This window comes from Malus sylvestris, chromosome 10 (assembly GCF_916048215.2).
Source record: "Malus sylvestris chromosome 10, drMalSylv7.2, whole genome shotgun sequence".
Classification (NCBI taxonomy): domain Eukaryota; kingdom Viridiplantae; phylum Streptophyta; class Magnoliopsida; order Rosales; family Rosaceae; genus Malus; species Malus sylvestris.
In genome coordinates this window covers 41,899,115-41,923,117 of record NC_062269.1, presented here as the reverse complement: position 1 = coordinate 41,923,117, position 24,003 = coordinate 41,899,115, and the positions used below count along the sequence as shown (strand labels likewise).

At 38.9% G+C, this 24,003-nt stretch overlaps 5 protein-coding genes across 6 annotated transcripts; 1 reads left to right on the top strand and 4 right to left on the bottom strand.

The window, feature by feature from the left end:
* Nucleotides 1-125: 125 nt before the first annotated feature.
* Nucleotides 126-5,012, bottom strand: LOC126586421 (arogenate dehydratase/prephenate dehydratase 1, chloroplastic). 2 transcript variants are annotated; one of them, XM_050251264.1, is made up of 11 exons: nt 4,227-5,009; nt 3,051-3,115; nt 2,872-2,964; nt 2,581-2,781; nt 1,955-2,035; nt 1,777-1,872; nt 1,276-1,353; nt 1,092-1,181; nt 933-1,000; nt 702-783; nt 126-516 (listed from the first exon to the last, which is right to left on the bottom strand). In XM_050251264.1, the coding sequence occupies exons 1-11, from the start codon at nt 4,504-4,506 to the stop codon at nt 460-462; spliced, it is 1,191 nt and encodes a 396-aa protein (XP_050107221.1). In that variant the 5' UTR covers nt 4,507-5,009; the 3' UTR covers nt 126-459. The 2 variants fall into 2 exon arrangements, with proteins under 2 accessions (XP_050107221.1, XP_050107220.1); XM_050251263.1 differs by having other exon boundaries at nt 514-629; nt 4,227-5,012.
* A 2,499-nt stretch (nt 5,013-7,511) lies between these two features.
* LOC126586353 (uncharacterized) lies at nt 7,512-10,458 on the top strand. Its single transcript, XM_050251181.1, has 2 exons — nt 7,512-9,065; nt 9,902-10,458. The coding sequence occupies exons 1-2, from the start codon at nt 7,569-7,571 to the stop codon at nt 10,295-10,297; spliced, it is 1,893 nt and encodes a 630-aa protein (XP_050107138.1). The 5' UTR covers nt 7,512-7,568; the 3' UTR covers nt 10,298-10,458.
* A 2,869-nt stretch (nt 10,459-13,327) lies between these two features.
* Nucleotides 13,328-15,549, bottom strand: LOC126586362 (autophagy-related protein 8C-like). Its single transcript, XM_050251199.1, has 6 exons — nt 15,235-15,549; nt 15,059-15,121; nt 14,385-14,440; nt 14,251-14,303; nt 13,656-13,774; nt 13,328-13,574 (listed from the first exon to the last, which is right to left on the bottom strand). The coding sequence occupies exons 2-6, from the start codon at nt 15,093-15,095 to the stop codon at nt 13,480-13,482; spliced, it is 360 nt and encodes a 119-aa protein (XP_050107156.1). The 5' UTR covers nt 15,096-15,121; nt 15,235-15,549; the 3' UTR covers nt 13,328-13,479.
* A 998-nt stretch (nt 15,550-16,547) lies between these two features.
* Nucleotides 16,548-20,037, bottom strand: LOC126586356 (probable beta-1,3-galactosyltransferase 3). The gene is made up of 12 exons (XM_050251184.1): nt 19,907-20,037; nt 19,669-19,802; nt 19,218-19,302; nt 19,025-19,080; nt 18,709-18,920; nt 18,540-18,603; nt 18,142-18,214; nt 17,933-18,053; nt 17,702-17,789; nt 17,489-17,614; nt 17,254-17,363; nt 16,548-17,080 (listed from the first exon to the last, which is right to left on the bottom strand). The coding sequence occupies exons 2-12, from the start codon at nt 19,785-19,787 to the stop codon at nt 16,926-16,928; spliced, it is 1,209 nt and encodes a 402-aa protein (XP_050107141.1). The 5' UTR covers nt 19,788-19,802; nt 19,907-20,037; the 3' UTR covers nt 16,548-16,925.
* A 1,165-nt stretch (nt 20,038-21,202) lies between these two features.
* On the bottom strand, nt 21,203-22,289 carry LOC126586360 (uncharacterized). The gene has a single exon (XM_050251187.1). The coding sequence runs from the start codon at nt 22,194-22,196 to the stop codon at nt 21,648-21,650; it is 549 nt and encodes a 182-aa protein (XP_050107144.1). The 5' UTR covers nt 22,197-22,289; the 3' UTR covers nt 21,203-21,647.
* Nucleotides 22,290-24,003: the final 1,714 nt, after the last annotated feature.

Here is a 24,003-nt window from a genome sequence, read left to right as displayed (position 1 = left end):
TCAGAGTTTCATATTTTCTGAACGGATTTTCTACTCTATAATCCCGAGGACGAGATTGCAGGGCGAACACCTAAGAACCAAGTGAAATGATGATAGACACAAAGCAGAAAGCATCACAAACTGTCTTTAGTCGTAACACACAAATCTGTCTTCCATGAATCCTGAGGTATTGTTTACAGATTGTAATTTGGGTAGTCGGGAGGGACCCTCCCGGTGTTGTATCCAGATATCATGACAGTCCTGAAACAGTAAAAACCCCCGTTCGGAGGAAACAAAGAATGATATAGAGTCGAAAAGGAAAGAAAAATGAAGCTTTGAGAGGAATTGTCTCCTCGTTTGAAGCTTGATCTGTGTATGCAGTTTCAGCGCCCAGATATATACAACATTGAAGGTTGAACTGTGTTTGCATGTCTGGAAACCAAAACCATTACGAAATTGAGCCCAAGAAACGACTGCCTTCTATGGAATCGTGTCCATTGGGTAGCTACCAAGGACACGAAGAAATCTTGCAAATTCCTGCAAAAGAAAGCAATTCACCCTTAAATCACCAATGCTTTATACTGGGGTGGAGAGGTTTCAGAGGAAGACATTGTAATTTCAAGCTTAAGTGTGTCACCATGTGGCAAAACCTCCGGCACAAAATAAAAGTTTTTGAAAGGTGAGAAAATAAAGAACATGCATCTAAATGATACGAGACCGACCTGCAGATGTCCCAAAGCATATTGGGCACGGGGCTCTGCCATAGAAGCTTCAAAGTCAATGTAAAAGAGGTAGTCGAAATACCTGCCAAAACAGATCGATCAATCAATCTGTAGAATGTCATTTTTGTAGCGACCTTACCCATATTAAGAGTCATATCATGACCTGTCTGTTCTGTATATACTGGTGCGGATATGTAAAACTTTTCATATTATATACTTAGTGCCACTCACTTGGCACTCCCTTCATTTGAATCATCCACAACCCTTAGTGGACGTTGCTTCTGTGGGCGACTCTCTATCTGAAATTGCTCCAAAAGGAGAAGATTTGTCAAAAAGCTAAACACAGTGGGTGAGCATGAAAGAAAACAAAAAATGATTACCTAAGGTTACCTTTGTCAAGTTAATGCCCCTAAGAGCAAATACTGCTAAGGCTTTAAATAGTACACCAGGACCTTCTTCAAGAGTGAAAACAACGCTCGTCTATGAAGAAAATTTATAAATAAATATTCAGAAGATTAAAGGAAAACAAAGATACATAAAATAAAATAAAACAAAACAAAGCAAAGGTTTACACCTTATATGGCCGGTCAGTCCCTGGAATTATCGGTTCTCTTGCAAGTATCAAAAAGCGAGTGATATTATCGTCATCATCCTGGCCAAGGCAAAGTATTAGTAAATTAATCAAGCGGTGTGTTTAGTAATCCCCAGCAGCCATCGTCTTCACGAAATAAAAAGAGGTGCAAAATAAGTTAAAACATCCAACATCTGAGAGAGTGATGCATCTTTGCAGTATCATATTGTAAAAGAAATGCAAATACTCAAAGCAAGAAAATGTGACATGTAGAACTCTGTAATGCTTGGAAAGAATAGCTTGCAAACACCCTACTGAACTAACTAGCAAGCTGAGACAACAGTGAATTTGCACCATCTGCTTTCTTAAGAGAGGAGAAGAGGTCAATTCTCAATCCATCCAGATGTGTACCATACTACCATATCAATACCCAACTGATGTTCAAACAAGCCAGCTTAACTTATAGAATAAACCTGAACAAGGAATCTAAAAGAATAGCCTTACTTGAATTTTTTCTACAAGAATTTCAAGCCCATAAATTTTTGCAGCTCGAGCACTTGCAACAGCACCAGTATTCCGTAGGCCAGTTGAGGCCACCATCTGTACAAAATTTCCTAACCCTCAGCATATAAACACCCTTAATGTCTATCACAGTTAACAATGCTGAAGATATATTGATAACCTGTGCAGCCAGAGCAGTGTCATCGGCATTGATTCTGACGATACCCAAACTGCTTAGCGTCATCTCACATTGAGCAAGAGCCTGCAAGCGAAAATGTCCACAAAAAAAGTTTGAAGAACTAGGTCTTTCATTTGAAAGATTAGATTGTACATGCATGCATGTATGCCACGTGTAAAATTAATTCACTACTGCTCAAATTTTCTGCAGTCAAACCAAATAGAAGATATCTAAAAAGTGCTAGCTCAAGACCTATGACCCATTTTGCTACCAGTTCCAGTGGCAAGAAAGTAATCACAATCTGCTAGTACTGTGTGGTGGTTGTGGAAACGCTGCTAGTAGACGTTACATGAAAGACAAGCCAATTATGGAGGAGCTCCACGAAAGAGCATTTCAAAACTTGTTAGCTATCATATATCGATTTTCCTTTTTGGCTGTGGTCCAAAGCAATTAAGAATCTAAGATTACCTAATTGGGGAACATTCCCATTGTTGCAAATAGGCAATTTGAGGACACAATGATATGAGCGTTCATGCCATATGAACTAGACAGATCAGACAATATATTCATCAGCTGTCCGCTTATGCAAATAGAAAAGAATTGAAAAAGAAAATAAGTGAAAGACCAACCTGAGGATGGCTTAAAACACGTTTTACTTCCTCTTTTCTTACACCAGGCAACCCCAAGAGACAATGGTTCACTTGCAATTGTACCTCTCCAACTATGTGCAGTCTATGGCGAAGTAGCAAGTCATAATTACGGTGGATGCTTCCGCCAACAGAATTCTCAATGGGAAGAACTGCTTTATCCACTAACCAAAGTTCAACTGCCTGTTAAATGAAAAAAAATAACCTAATCAAGGTACACAAACAGGTAAATATAATTAAAAAAATGATAACTTTTAAAAACAATTATTCAACCTTGAATGCAGCTTCAAACTGGTCACATGGGACGGTCTCACACTTCGGATAAGCTTTTAATGCAGCAGCCTCACTATATGCCCCTGGTAACCCCTAAAACAGAAAATACAACATACATAAGAGCAAAAAAAAATGTATGAACACCAAAAAGAATGCAAGTAATCAATGAGAAGATCTACCTGATAAGCAACTCTCACTTGCGAACCATTACTAGGAGAAGAAAGGTCATTTGCTGTCAATGGTTCTGCAATTAATTCATATTCAAGCTATGAGAAGTGAGTGTGAAAGAAACAATTGTAAGATAAAATTGAAAACAAAGGATCGTTAGAAGGAAGAAGTATACTAGCACATTAGACAACGAGAAATACAAAAATCACCACAACAACCAAGCTGTTCTTTTAAGTATTTGGATGTGGACACATTTACAAAATCTGATTGTTACATTGCCTTTTGAAATCAACCTTTTGGATTGGCCCAAAATGTTTTCAGAGATTATATGTTTAAGTGGGATTGTCAGGTCTTTGATCTCATTTTGGAACCCACCTGACCATGGGTTCATATTTGTAATCCAAGGTGGAATTTAGTATCCAAGATATTGCCGCTTTTTGAACCTACCAATATCAATAAGGAGGCGGAAAGATATGACCTATATTACACCAGCGTGCTGTTTAGATATCGATGGACTTTAGCATTAGTGTGAATTGTCAAGATATCTTCAAAAAGTCTTTTTTTGCTGGATATAAACCTAATTTTATTGCTAAATCTATTGGTTTCCCAACACAAGATACACCAAGAATTTGGTCAACTATGATAGACAGTACCCAAATTTGACATTTCTGAAAAATTTCAAAGTTTCCATCAATAACATTATTTCCATAAATACGAATTGCGTTATTTCCACCAACACCGGGCATCTGAAAGAGTAAGGTACTTACTAGTTCTCATTGTCAAGTCATAATGGAAATCCTCCTAGTCCTCACTGATATGTCATAAATTTTGATGTAATTGTTTGCCTAATCTCATTCATTTGATCCTACCCTCATCTAAATATCTAGGCCAAATCAGTTAAATGTACCGATGCTACAGCTGTCAAACAAAATCTTCTTAATGATGAAAACCCAAGTACCAATAGGCAATAGCCATCACATAAAATAAAGCTACTAAACTTAACTTTGTTCTGCATTGCAGAGGAGCTAAACTATTCTGCATTGCCCAACAAGTAGTCAAAATCTAACTTTGTTCTTCACCTACCAAAGTTCTATTTGCTCAATCCCAACATACAAGAACCCAATTGAAAATTAAACATAGAGAAATTGAGCAAAACATAAAATTATCAGCTTGTGGAGTAAACTCACTAGGAAGAAGGTTCAAATCCTTGTGGAACCCCCTGGTCTTATTGTCCTCAATCCGTTCCATTGCACCGGAAGACTCGGCGGCGCCGCCAAGGCTCGGTTTTTCATCTTCCACCGGAGTGATAGCTCTATGGGCGGAAGCAACGGCCAAACAAGAACATTCCCATTTGCGGGAATTCGAATTCAAAGCCAACCCGGAGCGGTTCGTGCCCAAATCCGAGACACCCTGATGAGAATAAGGGGTTTTAGCATAAACCCAGATGGATGCAGCCTTGGCAGCCATCAATCAATCAATCAGCTGAAATTTCCACCGAACCCAGATATGCAAATTGCGAAAAGACAGAATCTTTGAGAAGAACCCGGGCTCATGAGAGAGGAGGAAGTTGGTGGGGGGTTTGTTGGATGAAACCCAGTAAGCACATTGTCAGGGTCGATGAAAATGGTGGCTGGCGATGGACCCCACAAAATTGTGTTTGAGTGAGAAAAATGTAAGAAAACGAGAAATCTTTTGGGGATTGAAAAGGTTGGAACTTTGAGGGTTTTAGAGAGAGAGAGAGAGAGCGACAAGGCGAAGAAATTAGAGAGGAATGGAGGTATGAGGGAGGGTAGGTGAGCAAGAATGTTGTTAGATACACGCTGCCTCTCGCAGCCTCGGGTAAAATATAAAAACAAAGAAAATAAATGGAAGCTGAGAATATTTTCAGTGTATAATTATCAGTACTTAATACAAATATTTTATGAAAATGATCTGGCTTTTGATGAGAGAGAGAGAGAGAGGAGAGAGAGGGTTGTGGAAAAAAAAAAGGGGCTAAACCTATCACTATTCTTGTTGTGAGTTGTATCCAAACATATAGATGTTTTGGATGTGCAAGTAGAACCTAACATTTTTGGTGAGGAAAGGGAGATTCCACTTTACTTTTCAGCAACATTTCATGCTTTGACGTGTTTACTTAACACGAATTGAGGCGTGAAATTGATACCTAACTTTATTTTTGGTTTATTAACATATGATAAATTGAAAAAAAAAAAACGTAAGCCTTACCTTACAATTCAAAATTTAGTACTGGAAAAACTATGACTCAAATCAACTGAGAGAACCCGTTGATCTGATTCTCTTTAATTAGTGTATTCATAAGCTTCCCGACTCTTTACTTCCCTCGCTTTTGTTAAGTAAACGAGCCATAAGTTATCCTATGATTAAAATTAAGTATCTCATTTGACCACTTTACAAAATAACAATTGAAGTCACTATCTTCTATATAACTGGTCAATACCCAACAATGGGGCGATGGCTAGGGACTATGCCCTTGCGTCAAGAATTGGACGTTGCTCCTAAAATCTTCAAACTGAAATTGGACGTTGTTTTTGTTTTAAATGAGAATTATTGTCTACCGTTTGAAGCTACTAAATGAGGATTAGTGATCGGGAAGAGAGAACGTATGCACTACAAGAGTTAAAACTTTTATATTTGATGTGCGAGTAGGTATTCTACAGTCAAAGCTACTAAACGCGTTTTATTTTAATATCTGAAAGAGAAAACGTATGAAATACGAAAGTTAAACTTTTATATCCGATGTACGAGTTAGGCTCACAACGTAATTAAGAGAGTTAGATTTCTATCATAATTGTACAAGTAATGTTGTACCATTTACAGCAATCGAGAACTATCAAATTTGGGCTCTAGATGTCCTGTCTTAAACCCATTGGGCCCGGTCCTGGTGATTCACTAATACAACGCACTGTATGGCCCATTTCAGCACCATATTGCGGCCCGCTAAAACCTTTAAAATGGTTTCCTTCACTTCCCAAAACCAAGGCCCACAAAGCCCATGAAGGAGCAAAAAGAATAGTTAGTTTCGAATGTGTAAGAAATCATTTATCTTTACAGATAAATTGCAGTTGAACAAGTATTCAAGTCTTCTCAGCAATCGAAAAAATGAACTATCTTAACTTTGTCACCAGTTGGTCTCTTAAAATACGAAAGTCAAAAAATGCCCAGGTCTAATTTGGAGGCAAACAATGTTCAATCTATAATAGAAGTGTTGCAAAGTACATTCGCACTGATAAATGTTAGTGCGCGGACACAAACAGGGTGAAATGTACTTTGCAACAAATTGGTCGTCTAAAATAAAGTGCGATAGTTTGAAATGGTCGGTCACGGGAAAATCCGAGAGGGTACTTTCACTTTATACAAGTGTATATTGTATGCATATTGCATGGGTTAGTGTGAAATGAAATCCGTTTGGAATCGAATTTGGTCGCGTTTAGGGCAAACACGCTCCCTGTTTTTCCCCCGTGTCATGTCACATACATACACATCCTTAGACGCTGACTAATCGCTCTCCCCCAACACCAAAACGATAGGCCCCAACACCATTTCCAGGTCCCACAAATCATTCTCTACTTCCTCTGTTATTTTATCAAGAGCGCGAAATGCTAACATCCTTCGTACTTACTTTTTTTATTATTTTTATTTTCTTACTTTTCTTTATATTGCGTGTATTCAACTAGCACATAGAACTAAACAATTTAGTTTAAATGCTAATGGAACACACATGACACGTGACATGAGGGTTGAAAGGGGCGCATATGTGGAGGAACGACTGTGTCGTCGAAATTGTAGTTGTAATCAATTGCTTTGCGGTCTTGTTCGAGGCAAGGTTACAATCACGGGTTTACGGTCTTGTTCAAGGGAGGATAAGAAGCTGCGATGGCTTCGCGGCTCTGCTGGAGGCAAGGCTTGCAGACAAGCTTAGGGATCTGAAGAGGATCCTAACGCAAAACACTGAATCAAATAAAGTAGAACTCACTTTTGATGAATGTCTCTAATCCAACTAATTCAAAATGTCGAATACATATATTTCCCGTATCAACCATATGAATTCAAAGCATCCTAAGTCTAATTTGTCAGTGCGTTTTCACAATGAAATGACTGAAATTAAAATCTTCAATCTCATATTTTGCAATTTTTTTTTTTGTTTAAACAGTTTGTATTATTATTATTTTTAAGATTTCTAAAATTCGAACTAGAAAAAATAAAAATCAAACACAAAAAGGGGAAAGACAGAAATTCAAAGGACGACGAGGAAAAAACAAACAAAAGAAACGGAAGCAGAAAAAAGTACTTGGATGGAAAGAAACATCCCCGACGCCTTGCCTGACACCAACCCCAGAACTCCACCAAAAGTCGCGCCGATTAATTAATATTTACGGTTTTCAATAAAACTAAATGACGAAATTACCCCCGCACCGCTCGTTCTCGTTCTCCCATAACATTCTGTCCCTCCTTCTCTCAGTTAAAACGCCCACACTGAAAACACCCGACTCCCCCTACGCAGTAAAACCATGGCCAAATCGTCGGCGACATCGACGCCGTCATTTCCGCCGCTCAAGCCCGACGACTACTCCCACAGCCCGGTTCACTACGCCGTCGTTCTGGCTGACCACACCACGCTCTCCCGAATCGTCGCCACCCTTCCGCGACTCGCCGATCCTACTCAGATCCACACCGAGTCCGACTCCCTCTCTCAGGAACGGACCGCGGACCGGATCTCATCCGTACTCGACCGCCGCGACGTTCCCTTCCGAGAAACCCCTCTCCACCTCGCCGTCAGGCTAAACGACGCAGCGTCCGCCAAAATTCTAGCCTCCGCAGGCGCCGACGTGTCCCTCCAGAACTCCGCCGGCTGGAATCCCCTGCAGGAAGCCTTATGTCGCCGGAGCTCCGACGTTGCTTTAATCCTTCTCCGGCACCACCACCGCTCCGCTTGGGCGAAGTGGCGGCGCCGTCTTCCACGTGTCATCGCCGTGCTCCGAAGAATGCGAGATTTTTACATGGAGATCTCTTTCCACTTCGAAAGCTCCGTCATTCCCTTCGTCGGGAAGATCGCTCCCTCCGACACGTACAAGATCTGGAAGCGCGACGGCAACTTGCGCGCTGACACGTCGCTGGCCGGATTTGACGGATTGAAGATCCAGCGCGCCGATCAGAGCTTCCTCTTCCTCGGCGACGGCGATCAAAGCCACGACGTTCCCCCGGGATCGCTGCTCGTTTTGAACCGCGACGATCGGAAAATCTTCGACGCGTTCGAGAACGCCGGGTCGCCGATGAGTGAGTCGGACATCGCCGGATTCTGCTCCCAGACGAGTGTGTACCGCCCCGGCATGGACGTCACCAAGGCGGAGCTCGTCGGGCGGACCAATTGGAGGAGGCAGGATAAGACGGAGAGCGTCGGAGAGTGGAAAGCTCGAGTGTACGAAATTCACAATGTCGTGTTCAGCTTCCGCTCGAGAAAAGTCGCCAATGGCGACGCTGATGTGGCGGGGAGCGAGCAGGTGCTTCCCCTCGAGCTCGACGAGGACGACGACGGGTTTTTGGTGGCGGAGAATCCGAGCTTCGGAATTCCCTACGGCAGGAGGCACAGTAGCTTCGTGAGGGAGGATAGGGAGTTCGTGGCATTGGGGAGAAAAAGTGTCGACGTTTCGTCAATTTCCGGACCACCGTCAAGGGTGGCATTGGGGAGAAAAAGCGTGGACGTTTCGTCAATTTCCGGGCCACCATCAAGGGTGGCATTGGGGAGAAAAAGCGTCGACGTTTCGTCAATTTCCGGGCCTCCGTCGAGGAGGTCTAAAACAGCTGCGATTGCTGCGGCGCCGGTGCAGACGAAAGAGAAAGAGTTCGTGAGGAGCTTGAGGCCGTGCGTTTGGCTGACGGAGCAGTTCCCGTTAAAGACGGAAGAGCTGCTGCCGTTACTGGACATCTTGGCGAACAAGGTGAAGGCCGTTAGGAGGATGAGGGAGTTGCTCACCACCAAGTTCCCGCCAGGGACTTTTCCGGTTAAGGTAAGGGGCATTTCACAGAATATCGTATTGGGGTCCCACTCGAGATTGGGTGGGCCCGGAGGGGCATGGGTGGTCGTGGAGTCTATTGTTTGGTCTGTTTTATTTGCTTTTTGGTGCTTTTTATGCTTGTGGCGTAAGCTGTTTTAAACGGGAGACAAAGAGAGCTGACTTTAAAGTGGTGACAAGTGACAAGTGACAAGTGAGAAACTGTGCGTTTTAGTGGATCCCATTAGTGAGGGTCGTCGTTTTCCAGAATCATACCTTAGATTAGAAGCTTTTTGTGGGGCCTCCGTGGTCGGTGATTCGACGTGTAACGCTTTATTTGTGGCGTTACTTACTTCCTGGTCGAAAATCTTGAGCGGAAACAACCTGACCACGTCGTTCATGAGACATTGTGAATCTCTACTTTGGAGTGCAATCTTGGCTCTAAGTTGGTTTGATACACAATGCAAGAGTGTCTTTGTGCGAGAGCAATAGCACATAACACGTGGTCGGGCCTTTCAGACTCAGTGTTTGAGTATCCTTGTCTTTACAATTAGGCATGGTTTGTGGTCCCAATTTTTATCCTTTTATGATTCCTTATTTGCTGACCACCCACCACGTCATTTATGCAATGGCCAAACAAGTGAGTTTCTTTTAATACTACAGATGTGAGTTAGCTCAGTTGTTAGAATAGTGTGTCCGAATTGTTACACTCGAGTTAGTATCTTAAAAAAAAATTGGAAAACTTCTTTGACCTTAGATTTTGCCACGTCATTAACGGTTAAACTGTCATCTTGAGGTCATTTTGAGATTATAGCCTTGTTTAGCTTATGGAGTTGTTTGGTGACGGACAGGTGGCAATACCGGTGGTCCCCACAGTGAGAGTGGTGATAACATTCACGAAGTTCGTTGAGCTCCCGCCAACTGAGCAATTCTTCACTCCAATGTCAAGCCCCAGACAGTTTATTCATGAAGGACGAGGGCAGCAGGAGGAGGAACACAGATACAAGGCGCAAAATCCACCATCCTTTTCGTCATCGTCGTGGCTGAGGCGGAACAGCAGCCAGTCGGGGTCTTCCGCGAGCAAGCAAAACCACCACCAACACCAACACTGTGCTCCTCCTGCAGTGGCGGCGGCTCAAGACTCTTCTGACCCTTTCGCCATTCCTAGCGGTTATACGTGGACGAGCATCGAGGACAAGTCTAGCAAAATGAAGAAATCCAAGTCCACGAGGAGATCATCCAAGTAATTAACTTGTGTAATCTTTGACACCGTAAAAGTAAGGAAATTGATATATTGATTGTACATATATTACCATATCAGTTCTTCAGTTATTTGTAGCAACGATTTTCCGGCAAGTGGGTTTTGACTCTCAAATGTTGTACTGATTTAGTAAAAGTTCATCCCCAATTTTTGTGTTTCTCATTCACTTCTAATCATTTGTTTTCTCGATTGCACACTTCTTTCTAATCAAAGAACTTCTCCGCGCTACTTAACCAATCAAGAAAGTCCTCGGGATTCAATCGTCCATGGAAATCGAGAATGTCTACTTTGATCCCACGACCAAGTACTCTCTTGACTGGTTTTTCTTCGACAAGTGTGTGTTTGGAGTGGTAGATGGAGTGTAATGACATGAAAAGTGTTTATTTTTAACAAACGAAATTATTTTGGCGAAAATCGAATCTAAAACCACTCATCTAGAAGTAAAAATGAATACTACTGGACCGTAGTACTACCTAGCTGAAAAGTGTTATAAAAAATGTTTCTTATAATGAATATGTGTGGCAAAAACAGTTGTAAGTACTTATGAGTCATAAATTGCTCTATAAAAAAGCACCCACTAAATGCTTATAAAGGAATCACGACCAAGTGCTTTTAAAGAAGCACTTTGATTTTCAATAAAAAATTCGTGTCCATGTCAGGAATGTCACTCCTTGCATCCATCTCGACACTCGCCCTCATCGTGGAGGTTGAAATTAGGTACGATCATCATATCCATCGGAAGGAGCATATTTGATGCAATGAAAATCTTACCGGTATATGAGATGCTTCTCCCTCATTTCCCTAGCATCTAAAATAGTAGGTTTGCAGAGCTTCAACTTTCGCCAAGGCATATACCAAATGTATAGTCGAAAAATTAACTATCTTATCCCATTCCAATTGTGCCAACGAGGGTTGGCTCAGTTGGTAAGGTCCTTACCTTGTGTCGTCTCACCAAAGTTTGAGTTCCGTTGTCAACAATCATTGTTAGTGCGTAACTTGTAAATTCCTATTAAATTCATACCGATGGCAGCTGGTAGTTAGGTGTCACGCATAAGTCCTTCCGGTTCGAAATTGTGGGTATACCCTGATTCTGGTGGTGAGAGTAACCGATCTCTTCCTAAACATTATTGTACCCAAAAGACAATCAAAGTACAAGGGAATTGACAACTTGAGAAACTTTCTCATTCCCTTGTCCATGCCAGTCTTCTCCACAGTTACATGCATTGAAGCTAAAACTAGAGCAAAGTGTTGAATGTATATATGGTAAAAGAAGCTCCCAACGAATAATTCGGATTAATAATTCTAGCTTAGCGCAACCACTGAATAATTCCTAAATTCCGCCATTGGTTATACAGTATCAAATGTTAGTTTAGTGTTTTACCTTGCTTGTTGAACTTAGAGTTGAGAGAGATGCCTTGGTTGTTAAGGAAAAGATGCTCAGTGCCTCTGCACGACCAGAAATCAACGATGATGATTAGGGATTGCACAATGAAGGGCAAAATGCCAAACGATGCTTTTGCTTCAGTGGATCGGAACCACTCATGACATGAGTTGGCAAACTACTTTTTCTTTCTATTTTCTTTTTAATCTTAAAGAAAAAAGTAAATACCAAAGTTAAATTTCGGTGGTGCTATCTTCACACCTATTTTTATTTCTCACACACACCTCTCAACTTCCAATTCTACAACTATCTTTCGCCCAACATGATCACCTCTCAACTTCCAATTCTACAACTATCTTTCGCCCAACATGATCACGAACAAAGACAAAGAATTGTGTAGATAAAAGGACGAAACAAGCCAATCCACTTGTTTTGATCCGAACAATTGAAGAAAGATAATGGTGAGCCCTCTCGCCTATGAGACATTTGTCGGATCAAATGAATTGAAGAAGATCAGTGAATAAAAACTAAAAAAGGTGTATAAGTGATAAAAAAAACGATGTGTGAATAGCACTAGCCATTAAATTTATAAAAATGAGGTGAAGGTGATAGACAGAGAGAGACAGCCCATCCATCATCCACATGTGGTCTCTGAATATATACAACTAGGTTGTTTTGGTTAACTCCACCATCTTTCTAAATCTACACGCTAGCTAATCTCTTTCCAGGTACTCTCTCTCTTGTTCTTGATTTTGATACAAAGCCTTCTCATGATTTATCATATTCCATGCCGAGTTCAGATCCATCTTTTGAATGCGTGTAGTCATGATAAAGTCCATTCGGATATTGCTTGCATTAGTTACGCGTTAAGATTGTTAAAAATGGCTATGAACGTAAAGACGGCGATTCTGAAGAGCCACCTTGAGGAACAACTAAGATTGTTAAGATTGTTAGAGTTGATTAAGGGAAACTTTATGTTGGATTTTGGATGGTTGATGTTAAATTGATACATCTCAAATTATTTTGCCATGTTTTAAGGAAAACAGGGTGGTGGTCGGAGATTCTGAGGGAAGAGATGGCTGCCGAAGCACCGGGGTGGGCAGATCAATGGGGTGCCGGAGGCATCGGCGCACTGGAAGATGAAGACAAACCAGGACGGAAGAAAACGACAGCAGCAACAAGAAGGCAGAGACCAAGTCTGGCATAGGCAAAGCCAAGGTGGCTGCAATGGCCGGCGCTGAAAAGATCAAGAGCGGCACATCCAACGGCATCAAATGGATCAAAAATCAGTGCCAGAAGAAAAACCAACCAAACCAGTAAACTAGAAATGTTCGATGTCCAGAAAATCCAATTGTTTATTGTCTAAAGTGTTGATTTGTGATTATTTTTGCCTATTTAGTGTGTAAGAATGTTGAAATCCTTGAAGTATAGTCTCTGGTACCATTCACTTACACCTTTATTTTGTCATTTTGATTAAAACTAAAGTTTTTGAGAACATTTTGTTAGTTTTCCTTAGTTTCTTCTCGTTTACGCAGATGGTAAAACGAACGAAAAAAGATCGACTACCGTGGCAAAAGACCATATCTATTTCATGCACAACTCATGAAAACTAGGCTCGATTCTACTAAACAACCGTGAGATGAAACGATAACCGGAAATAATCAAAATAGTTCAACGATCATTAACATCCTTTGAAATTCCATTAAATGAAATGAAAACTAGTTCAACCACCATGTTAACGTCAAGAATTTACATTTGATAGGTTCCATTTACAAGCATTCTCGCTCTTAAAAGGAACCGAAGACATTCTCTCCGCTGTAGGTCAAGTAAAGAAATCCATCCTCGTCCTTGTTCTCCTCGTAAATTGTAGACATCAGGGCAGCTGTAACATAGGAAAAAATATCAGGACCACAACTTTGGAAGAATATGTATAGAAAGCCTAAAAGATGAATTTGCAACTGACCATTAGGAGGGAGAGCGTTATTGACAAAGATAAATATAGCCTTTTCTGCACCGAGCTTGATCCTCTTCCGTACAACATAGACAAATTGCCCAACATTGAGATCAGCAGGGACAAGGTATCTGTGGAGAGAAACATAACAGCAAAACCATGTGAGAACACCTTGATTTTAAAGAAGCTATGTACACAAATGAACTCCGAGTTTGCCGTTGTAATAGGTACATTTTCTATCACATATACAAATCTTATATAATGAGAGTACGATATATATTTCGTGGGAACACTTGGTTACTAGGGTAACCAGTTCATGCAAACAATGATGATCAAGACCATTCCTAACCACTCCTAAAACATCAGTTAGGATATGAAATCGTTCTTCCATCCAGAGTTCAAATTCTCAATGATATACACATGACTAGAACCCCCTCAGTGTAAATAAATCACATGTGTACGTCAAAATGCACAACTTACACTACAAACTATTTACTATATAGTAAAGATAATCATGTCGGAAGCATGAATAAATATAGCACAATCCTATTACATAGTAGTAACACATATGAACAAGAACTAAAGCAGAAGGGAATTAGCTACTAACTTCTTCTTGTCAATGTCAGGAATGTCACTCCTTGCAGCCTTCTCCACAATCACCTGCATGGAAGCTCAAATTATAACAAAGCATAACCCTGAAAACACGGGAAGTCAAAGTATTTGATTCAGTAAAACTCTTACTGGAATTCTGTCAGGATACTTCTCCCTGATACGACTAGCTTCTGCTTGCCTCCTTTCTGAAATTAGCAAGTCCAAGACCATCATATCAGCAAAACAGATGTTAATTCCATAAAGAATTAAGACAGTCTTTTCACCAAGATTATTCTCCCATCGGCCATCACGACAACGATAGACATTCCATGAAACAAAAGTCAACCTTTACCCACGAAAGGTCTACGATTTAATATTCCATCAAACAAACAAATCCAAGAGAAAAACTGAAACTAAAATCTAACAATACAAGCTGAAGAAATTGATAATGATCACAATTACATGGAAAAAAACTCAACCTTTAGCCAGTAAAAGTTCGATAGTATAGAATCCTACGACTTAATTCTATCAAAAACAAGTTTGACAGAAAGACTCATGTCAAAGAAAGGCCGATGATTTATAATCCCACAACTTAAATCCATTGAAAAAACATGTTTGTTATCAGAACAAGTTCGATCGAAGAACTCATACTAAAATTTAAACAATACCAAGCAGAAGCAATCGATAAAAACCCAAGATTTTGTTTTATCAAGCTAACAAAGACCTAAACTTTTATCTGCAAATCATCCTTCAATCCAAAAGGGCAGATGGGTATTGCAGATACAATACAAATAACCCAACAAAATTAAAAATTAAAGACATACCCAGAGTATGTTCAAGCTTGAACGAGCTTTTGGCCATGGCGGAACTCTCACTGCGTTTGATCTCTGCAAATTTAAAACAACAAGACATCACGAAATTGAAAATTCCCTCCTACCCAAAAATCGTACTACAAGATCAGACACAAATACCACAAAAAACGTTGCGGGATTAAACTTACCAGACACGAAAAGGAACAGATTAGGGTCGCTGGGGTTTGGCAGATTGATTGGAGGAAAAGATCAAGAGGGTCAAAATCAATCAGAGACGGGAAGAATTATCAAAGGCGAATGTATATATATATATATATACAAACACATATAAATTATATAAATTGGAGAGACTTTAATTGTTAGGGTTCCTTTCCGATTCCAACACGAAATCTATTTGCTTGCAAACTTCCTCTATCTATATCTCTTTTCCGTTCGGCGTGTTTCAAGCAATCTCTCTCCCCTCTCTCTCTCTCTCGGTGTCACGTAACCAAGTTGTTAATACAGACGACGTCGTTTCGTTTGTTTTCCTAAATTCACAAATTCCGGAAAATGGCTGAGGAAATTTCGGATTTGATCCAAATAGGAAAGGTATACTCCAAGCATTCCTTCCATCAAATCCATCTAATCAGGGATCCGGACTCTTAAAATTTGATTTAACAATTAAAATTATTATAATTTTTAAAAGGAACCCTATTTTTAACCATTTGATCATATTTCAAGAATCTGGATTCTCTAATAGGGTGAATTTGATGGAAGAGATTCAGAAATGATTCATTTCCATCCAAATAAATATCTTGTGGCCCAAGCGACTTATTGTGTGGTGCTCGAGCATTGACACATAAATTTAATATCTACCACATTTTTTTGGGAATTAGATATATGATGTAGACAAAGGCACTAAAGCGGACTTCGAATTTTTATTGAAACGTCATTTAATTTTGAGATATTCGTTGCATTGTAATTTTTTTTTAAATTCATACAAGACGTTTCATTTGTCGAAAATCAAACATGAATGAAAGAAATCATTTATCGGCCTTGCAGGAGTTTCTATTTTATTGTGTTATGTCTTTACCAAATGGGATCCACAAATACAAGAAACTATACATGAAAACTCCACAATCGCATTTTCACAAAATTAATGAGCTGCTCATGCTTTTAATCAATTTTTCAATTTTCTACAAAAGCCATAATTAAATCCTAATTTGTCTGCAAGTTTCTAAAGATTCATAAAGGGCATTCCAAAGTTGTGAATAATCACAAACTAATCATAATAACCGAGGGCGAGTTTTGACACAATGAAAATGCTTTTTTTTTTTTTTTTTGTGTGATTGAAAGGTCACAAATTTGAGTTGTGAAAACAATCTCTTTGCAAAATAAGGATAAGGTTCGTATATACACGTTCCCACCCGACCCTCTTAAAACGAGAAGCCTTATTGATTTGGAGTCGCCCACTTTCAATGGTAATAACCGTTTTAACACAACTACTAAACAGTAATCAATGTGAGTGAGGGCAACAAACATTATAATATTAATTTGAAAGCAAAACACTGCAAATGCTGCAGACTTTGAAGGTTACTACATATTAAGAATCATAGTTTCTGTGGCATAGAACTTATAATCTAGCTCCCCACCATCAAAAGAATGGGTGTTAAAAATTTATCTCATCGTCTCTTTAGTTTTTTCACCTGCCGTCGGGGGTTGATTTCACCAGCAATAACGCAGATGGCACCCCGAACAACATTGTCATTCCCCTAAACTGTAAGCATTCTATATTTTTGGTTCTCTATTAGCAACGAGCAGAAAAAAGAATAAAACAAGTCTGCATGCCTTATCCAGGCTATCCGCACATCCCTCGTGAGATTGGATGAGCATCCGCCGGTCACTGAGAAAATCTTGCACTCCAAATAGCATTCTTGTCTTCACCACAGCGCTCGTGAACGCCCATCATCCTCTCAACAGACTTGCAAATCCCGCTGCATCGCCAATCAAATGAAGCAGCGCAGGTGTTGCCTGTCATTGCCTTCCACATACAATCTGGTGTACATATTACAACGTCAACTCCATATAGAATGCGTGTAAGCAACATCTTATCTTTTTTTTTACTGCTAGATTTCATGTTCTGTAATTACATCTCAAACGAGTGTAGGGAAAACAACTCGTTCAGGCTAGAACTACTAGAAGGAGAATCGATAGAATTTTCAAATTACCTGGCGGGGTACCACAACATAGTCTTCTATCGTCCACCTGTTCTACGTCTAAACCAATAAACCAAGCTCCCAACGAAACATCTTCATTGGCATATTTGTGCAGCACATCCCTTCAACAAGAGAGAAAAAGAAAGAAATAAGAATCAAATTAAAAGGTTGAAGGCATTTTTGAGAAGCAACACTTTCCGAGCAGAGTTTTATTTAGCTCCGTAAAAGAGACAAGGCGAGAACTTACTGGTTTCTTGATATGTAAGTTGCCAAATCTTTCGAGATGGCATATAACTGCCCTGTAGCATGCCGAAAATACTTGTTTCCTATCTCACCAAATTTCCAAAACTCTGGCTCATGGTATTTCACTCCCCTATTGCACAATAAAAACACCATCAAAACCATGTTCATCAATATCTGAATATACATCCAGCTAAAAATAAACAGACCACGCGCTTACTTTCGAGCAAGGACTGGACCCGACTTCATGCAACCAATATAGACTCGGGGTTTCAGACGGTGTCTAGATAAAATCGTTCCAAGCGTTGCTGTGGTAAATGAAAGGCAAATCAACTCAACGAGATGGAAAAGGGGTTAAATCGAAATGCTGAGAAAAATAATGTTAGCAACACACCCCGAGCAACTTCGGGGAAATGAACAGATGTGGAAAACAATCTTAAATTTATATTACCTAAATTTACATGGATGTCATCGTCAACTTTGATATAAAATTCAGCATCCCACAAGGCAACTGCTGTCGAAAAATACGTCTTTGTTTTGGCTGATAATTCCAGGTATCCCTCTACATGGTCCTGCAAACATAGTATGAATTAGAAATTGTGTAAACTGGAGTGTTACATCGAATAATACATTTCTGGTTAAAATGGGCAAGAAAATCACCAGCCTCAGGAAGTCTCCATGGGCGTGCTCCTCTGCTTCAACCGCTTTATCAAGAATACCACCAGCTGTCGGACTAGTAACAATAGGAAAATCGATAAACATTCATAATTTACCAGTTCATATTCAATAGCCTGGATGTACCGATAGGAACGAGAACAAAAACAGATATCATGTGCAGGCTTATTCACCACAAGACTTCATTAGGCTAGCCTACCCGTTATACAGGCAGGGGAATACAGCAATTCACCCTTTAAATCTGTCTCAGTGCCGAAATGACTAGATACGTACATAACATTTAACCAGATTAGCTACGAATTTAGTTTTGCTTAAACGTTGCAACTCAGGTGGAAGATGCTTTGTAACTGACAATGGGTGAAAGAAGGCATGGTAAACCTCACCTGTGACCTATGACAAACCGTATGATTATGCCCTTCTCTTCTTCCAGCTTCTTTCTATCCTCACCTGGTAAAGATTTTTTCAACGAGAAACCATTAATTATAGCCAGAACAAGAAACTCAAATATCCCATCAACATCGCAACTAAATTAAACCCAAATGTATAATGCACCTTGCGGCATCCAAGTTGCACGTACTGAATCTCTTCTTTTTCGGCTATTAAAAGCTGTATTGATCCCTATAACCAGGAAGTACTTTTTCTTCGAAGCTGATTGAACAGTTTTCAAGTTTCCAGACGTAGGATATCCATTATGTACAGATTCATGCGTTGCCCTAACAGCGGCTAACTTCATCTCCAAATTTGAAACCGTTTTATTTAGCTCCCTGCATGCATGAACAGAAATAAGCCTTTGTTTTAGTTCTTCGAGACACTGCAACATTTCTTGTAAGATAAATGAAGCTTCAAAAGAAGCATCAGCAGAGCTTACCGAATCACTTGATTAGTAGCTTCCCCTGAACTGTCACGAGTCGTGTGCTTTATAACCTTGAAAGAAATTTTCCTTTGAAGTTAGCTTGATCAGTGACCAAAGAAATTATCCGAGCTAACAAAATATGGCAACATTCTCAAGAACTATTTGCTATGCAAATTAAGGCTAGAAAACATGTGATGAATACACTTACAAGCTTATGATCACACGCATCAGATTCGGAAAATATCTTTTCAGCTCCAATTGGCGATGGCCTTGATTCAGGCACCATCCACAACCTGTTGAAAATTTCTTGGATCATTATGACAAGCATAACTTAAACCACTAATGCCGAGTTTTCTTGACATGTAACCTTAAACAAATCAAACAATGTAATTATACAAAACATGAACAAATAGAAAAACACACGCATTCGTCTTTGCCCATCATTCGCATCGATGACGCAAAACGTTTTAAGCACTTAAATAATCACCCAACGAACATAAACAGGCAATCATTAAGCAGTTAAACACACAGAGTTTTAAATAATTTCCTCAGATTCTTCCACAAAAGCCAACTAGTTATGGGGTTCCAAGCATTTGGTAAAAAAAATGCAAAATGTACTCAAAACAAGCACAAGAGTTAAATAAAAATTGCAAATTTACCTGTTGGTAAATAAAACTCCAGCACAGAAGCTGCAAAAGCAAAGCAAAAGTGCCCAGTTCCTTGACATCACATTCCTCACTGTTACCTCTCCTCCCCATCCTCTGCTCTTCACAGACATTTCCTTCCGGCAATGCTAAAACAAACAAAAAAAATTCAGGGAAATTAGAAAATAATCCAAACCCAGAAAAATAAAAGACAAAAGGAGAGCTTTTTGGAAATTTGGAAGGAAAAAGCCACCTGCTTGAGACGGTGTTGGCCACTCTCTCTCTCTCTCTCTCTCTCTCTCTCTCTCTTCCTTCTGTAAGAGACAGGAGAGGTGCACCGATGAAGACCCTCTAACTGCCCCTCTTTAATATGTCAAATTACTGAAACGTCCCTCTGCCTGAAACGCTCATTCGCCATGGAAGTAACAGTAAACAGCTTCGTGTTGTTTGACCAGAAAAATGGTACGTCAAACCCACGGAGTTAGAAAAATGGTAATTTATTTAATAAATTGCATGATTGTTTGTGTAATCATATTTAAATTACATTAACTATGGTTTGATTATTCATGAACCAGACAAATATATGTGTGCAAATTCATGTTGTCGGTTTCAGTTTATGCAGTTTCCAATTTGTGAATCAGTTTCAAGACTCTTTCATATCATATTAACTTAAGTTAATTATGTGTTTCGGTAACTTAAGTTTATCTAGTAACCATATGTAACGGAAGGATTCAGATTTTCTGCTCGGTTTCATTTCGTATTCATTTTCTGTTTCTTATTTCCATTCATTCGTTTTTTAAGAGGAGACAAAGCAGTATGATCTAGTATAATTTCATTATTTGACTGTTTTAGCCAACTCTTCACGTCTAATACCATCGTATTCATTTTCTGCTTGTTTTTATTTTGCATTTATTTTTCGTTTCTTATTTCAATTTGTTCATCAAATTGAAATACTGTTTATATATTAATCAATTTAAAGAGGAGATTAGCAGTTGAATTACATTCTTTGGCCACTTAATCAAACTCGTCACCTCTAATATCATTGTATGAAGAAAAAAAAAAGGTTCAACTAGCTTCAATATCACAATGACTGTTCGCTTCATAAGTGAATTATCACAAGTTTGATCGTCGCCGGGAACTAGTTTCAGATTTGTTCTCACTTATTTTTTAAGAGATCCAATGACACAGTAGGCACCTTGAGGATTTGGGATCCAATGCTCCATTTGATAAAAAGGGTAACCCAAGTTTACCCAACACTAAAAATTTGCAAGATTTTTGTGGGATTTGAGTGGTTAGAAAACCTGCAAGCACCAATGAAATGTGATAACCCAGTATTGCCCTTGATTCTCAGATTTTTTTTTGGGTCACAATTTCTCATAAATTACTGCAATTACATGTCGGCAAAAGATGAATAGCCAATCATTTGTTGGAGCTGGCTGCACATACTGAGGGATGTCTTTGATCAAATTATTGTATCTTTCATTTACAGAGATCTCGTAAGTCATAATATTTTTGTTAATGCCTGTGAAATTTTCTTACGAAAACTCAATTCAATTAACAACGAGGATCGTTTATCAGTTTTCAAATTTCTACCAAAATCAACAACCGCATTTTGGTCGACTACAAATTAATGCCAAAATAAGCAGCATAATTCCTTGTTTACTTGACAAATAGTGACTACCATACAAAATCTCAGAGGCTGCCGAATGGTTTCCAACTTTTTCCTTCCTTCTTTTACTGGAAAATATCACACACCGTAAGAGGGCACCTTTCTCTACCCAGTTCCTCTTCCACCTACTATATCTGCTAACAGTAGTTAAACAAAAGCAAAATAAATATAAACAACCGTTGACTATATAACAATGATTTGATGGTAGAACTCCTGAGAAATGACTTAAAACTGGTTTACTAAAATCGTGACGTCACATTGTATTAATTGGATTGAAACGTCACGCTGCCGATGAACTTGTTCCAAGTTGCTCTCCTTGAAATAATTACTCTAGGAAACCAGTTTTAGTTAAAACAGCATTCCTTACTTTGCTGAGGTCTCTTCCTTTGAGTGTTCTTCCAATCCCTTCACACACAGAAAATGATGAAATCTGGCTTCTTGCAAGCTTTCTGGCAACCCATTCATGTGGAGGAACCATGTCATCATCATCACCATCACCAATGACACCACCATCACCATCGCCATCCCCATTGACACCATACACATCATCATCATCATGAACCGAAGAACCAATCTTGGCACTCTTGCCATAAATTTTTGACCAATCAGGGATTGCCACAGGAGCTGATTTTTGGACTTCATGGTCAGCTGGAGGATAATTATGGGCCCATGGGATCGTTCTTGCAGCAGTAGGTAGGCGGCATGCAGATGCAGAGGAGGAAGAGGAAGAAGAAGAAGTAGAGGACCTATTATTTTTGGAATTCCTCAGCATCTTGAGACTTGAGTTTTCCCTCTCTTCTTCTTCAAAATTTTCACCATTTCTTCCCCCACCAAAACCACTGCTTTTGCTCATCATACCACTCCAATCTGCCATTGGTGGGTTGCTCTGATAACGTCCAAAAATTGAAAGCTAGGTTCTTCTAGAAAAAAGCAAACCAGAAGAGAGAGAGAGAGAGAGAGAGAGAGAGAGAGATGAGTGAGAGCTAAAATGGACCTGCTGCCTGTATATATAAGAGGATAATTATTTACATTTGTTTGGTATTTGGTAACGAGATAAAAACTTATTTATTTCTTGGGAAGCAAAAAGCTGAAAGGTGCAAGAGAGAATAATATCAGGAATCTACCTTGCCTGTATATCAAATTATCAACACTAGCTAGAAATTAAAATTAAAAAAGAAAGAGTTGGAAGGGTGACGGAGAAAGTGGAGTGGAGGCATAAAATTATGGTTAATTATTGTTTTGTTTTTATATTTAGGGTGGTGTTATTTAGCCCTTTTTTTATATAATTTTTCTCACATCTTTCAATTTTTATTGCCAAATTGAATAAGTTAAAAGTGATCAAACAATAAAAATTAATAAAAGGCGTTGGTGATAAAAAGAAATGTGAGATAATAACTCACTATATTTATATTCATTATAAAACTTGTCAAAAATAAAAAAGTTGACAAGACACTCCGGTTGACAGTGAGTGATTTTAAAAAAGGAAAACTAATGAAAAATATTTGAAAACTTTGAGTTTTAATAATAAAGATAAAATAAATGGTAAAGTGAATAGTACCATGATTGACTTTCTAGTGTAAAAATGTGGTTTTTCGTTAAAGTGAACAGTACCGGATGCTTTTCGTTAAAGTTCCATTTTAAAAAACTAATGTTATCTATATTCTACACATTCATTTTTACTTTTTACACATTTATTTTTATTTTTTATATAATTTTTTTATTTTTTATTATGAGATCAAATGAATTAAAGAATATCAATAATAAAAAATTAAAAAATGTGCATGAGAGATAAATATAAAGGAGGTGGATTGTCTGCTCTCCCATTTTCATATCCTTCCCATCCCCTCTTGTTTGTGTGGTCACGGTTAAGCCACATCAACATTTTATATTGATTTTTTTATAAAAATAATAAAATAAAAAGTAATAAAAATATAAAATATTGACGTGACTTAACCGTGATCACACAAAATATGAGAGGATGAAAAGAGTATAGAAATGGGATGACAGACAATTCACCTCCAAATATAAATGTATGAATAGCACATTCCTTTCAGAAAAAGGAAAGCAAACGAAGAGAATCTCAGTTTTTACCTGAAAATGGTCAGTGTGGAGGTTGGTTTATCAAAAAACACCAAAAGCCCACAGAGAGGAGTGGCCAGAATTAGATAAAAGAAGGAAACTTTTGGGATCGAGAAACTGGTCGCGGTGTGTTGAGAAAACCCATAAACCAGATCATGATATTATCAGAAGCATTTTTCGCCTTTTTAACCATCTATGGGAATAAAGTCAGTGCTGCATGCTGAGGAGACTTCTTCATATCACGTTTTTACCTTACACACATAGAACAGGATCCTCTCCTGAGCAGTTCCTTAGGGATCCCGCAATTTTGTCCGTTCATTTTATATCGTGCTGTCAGTTTTCGTTAAGTACTATTCATATTTGAATTTTAAAATTTAAATTTTAAATAATTTCTGACCGTACGATATACAATGAACGGACATGATTGCGAGATCCCTAGAATCCCTAGGAAACTGCTCATGAGAGGATCCTGGTCCACACACATATATACACACAAATACATAAAAGTTGGTGTTAGAAATATCATTTATTTAAATTATATTTTAATAATTATATGATGTAATAATTAATGATTAAATTTTTTCATTAAATCATTAAAAAAA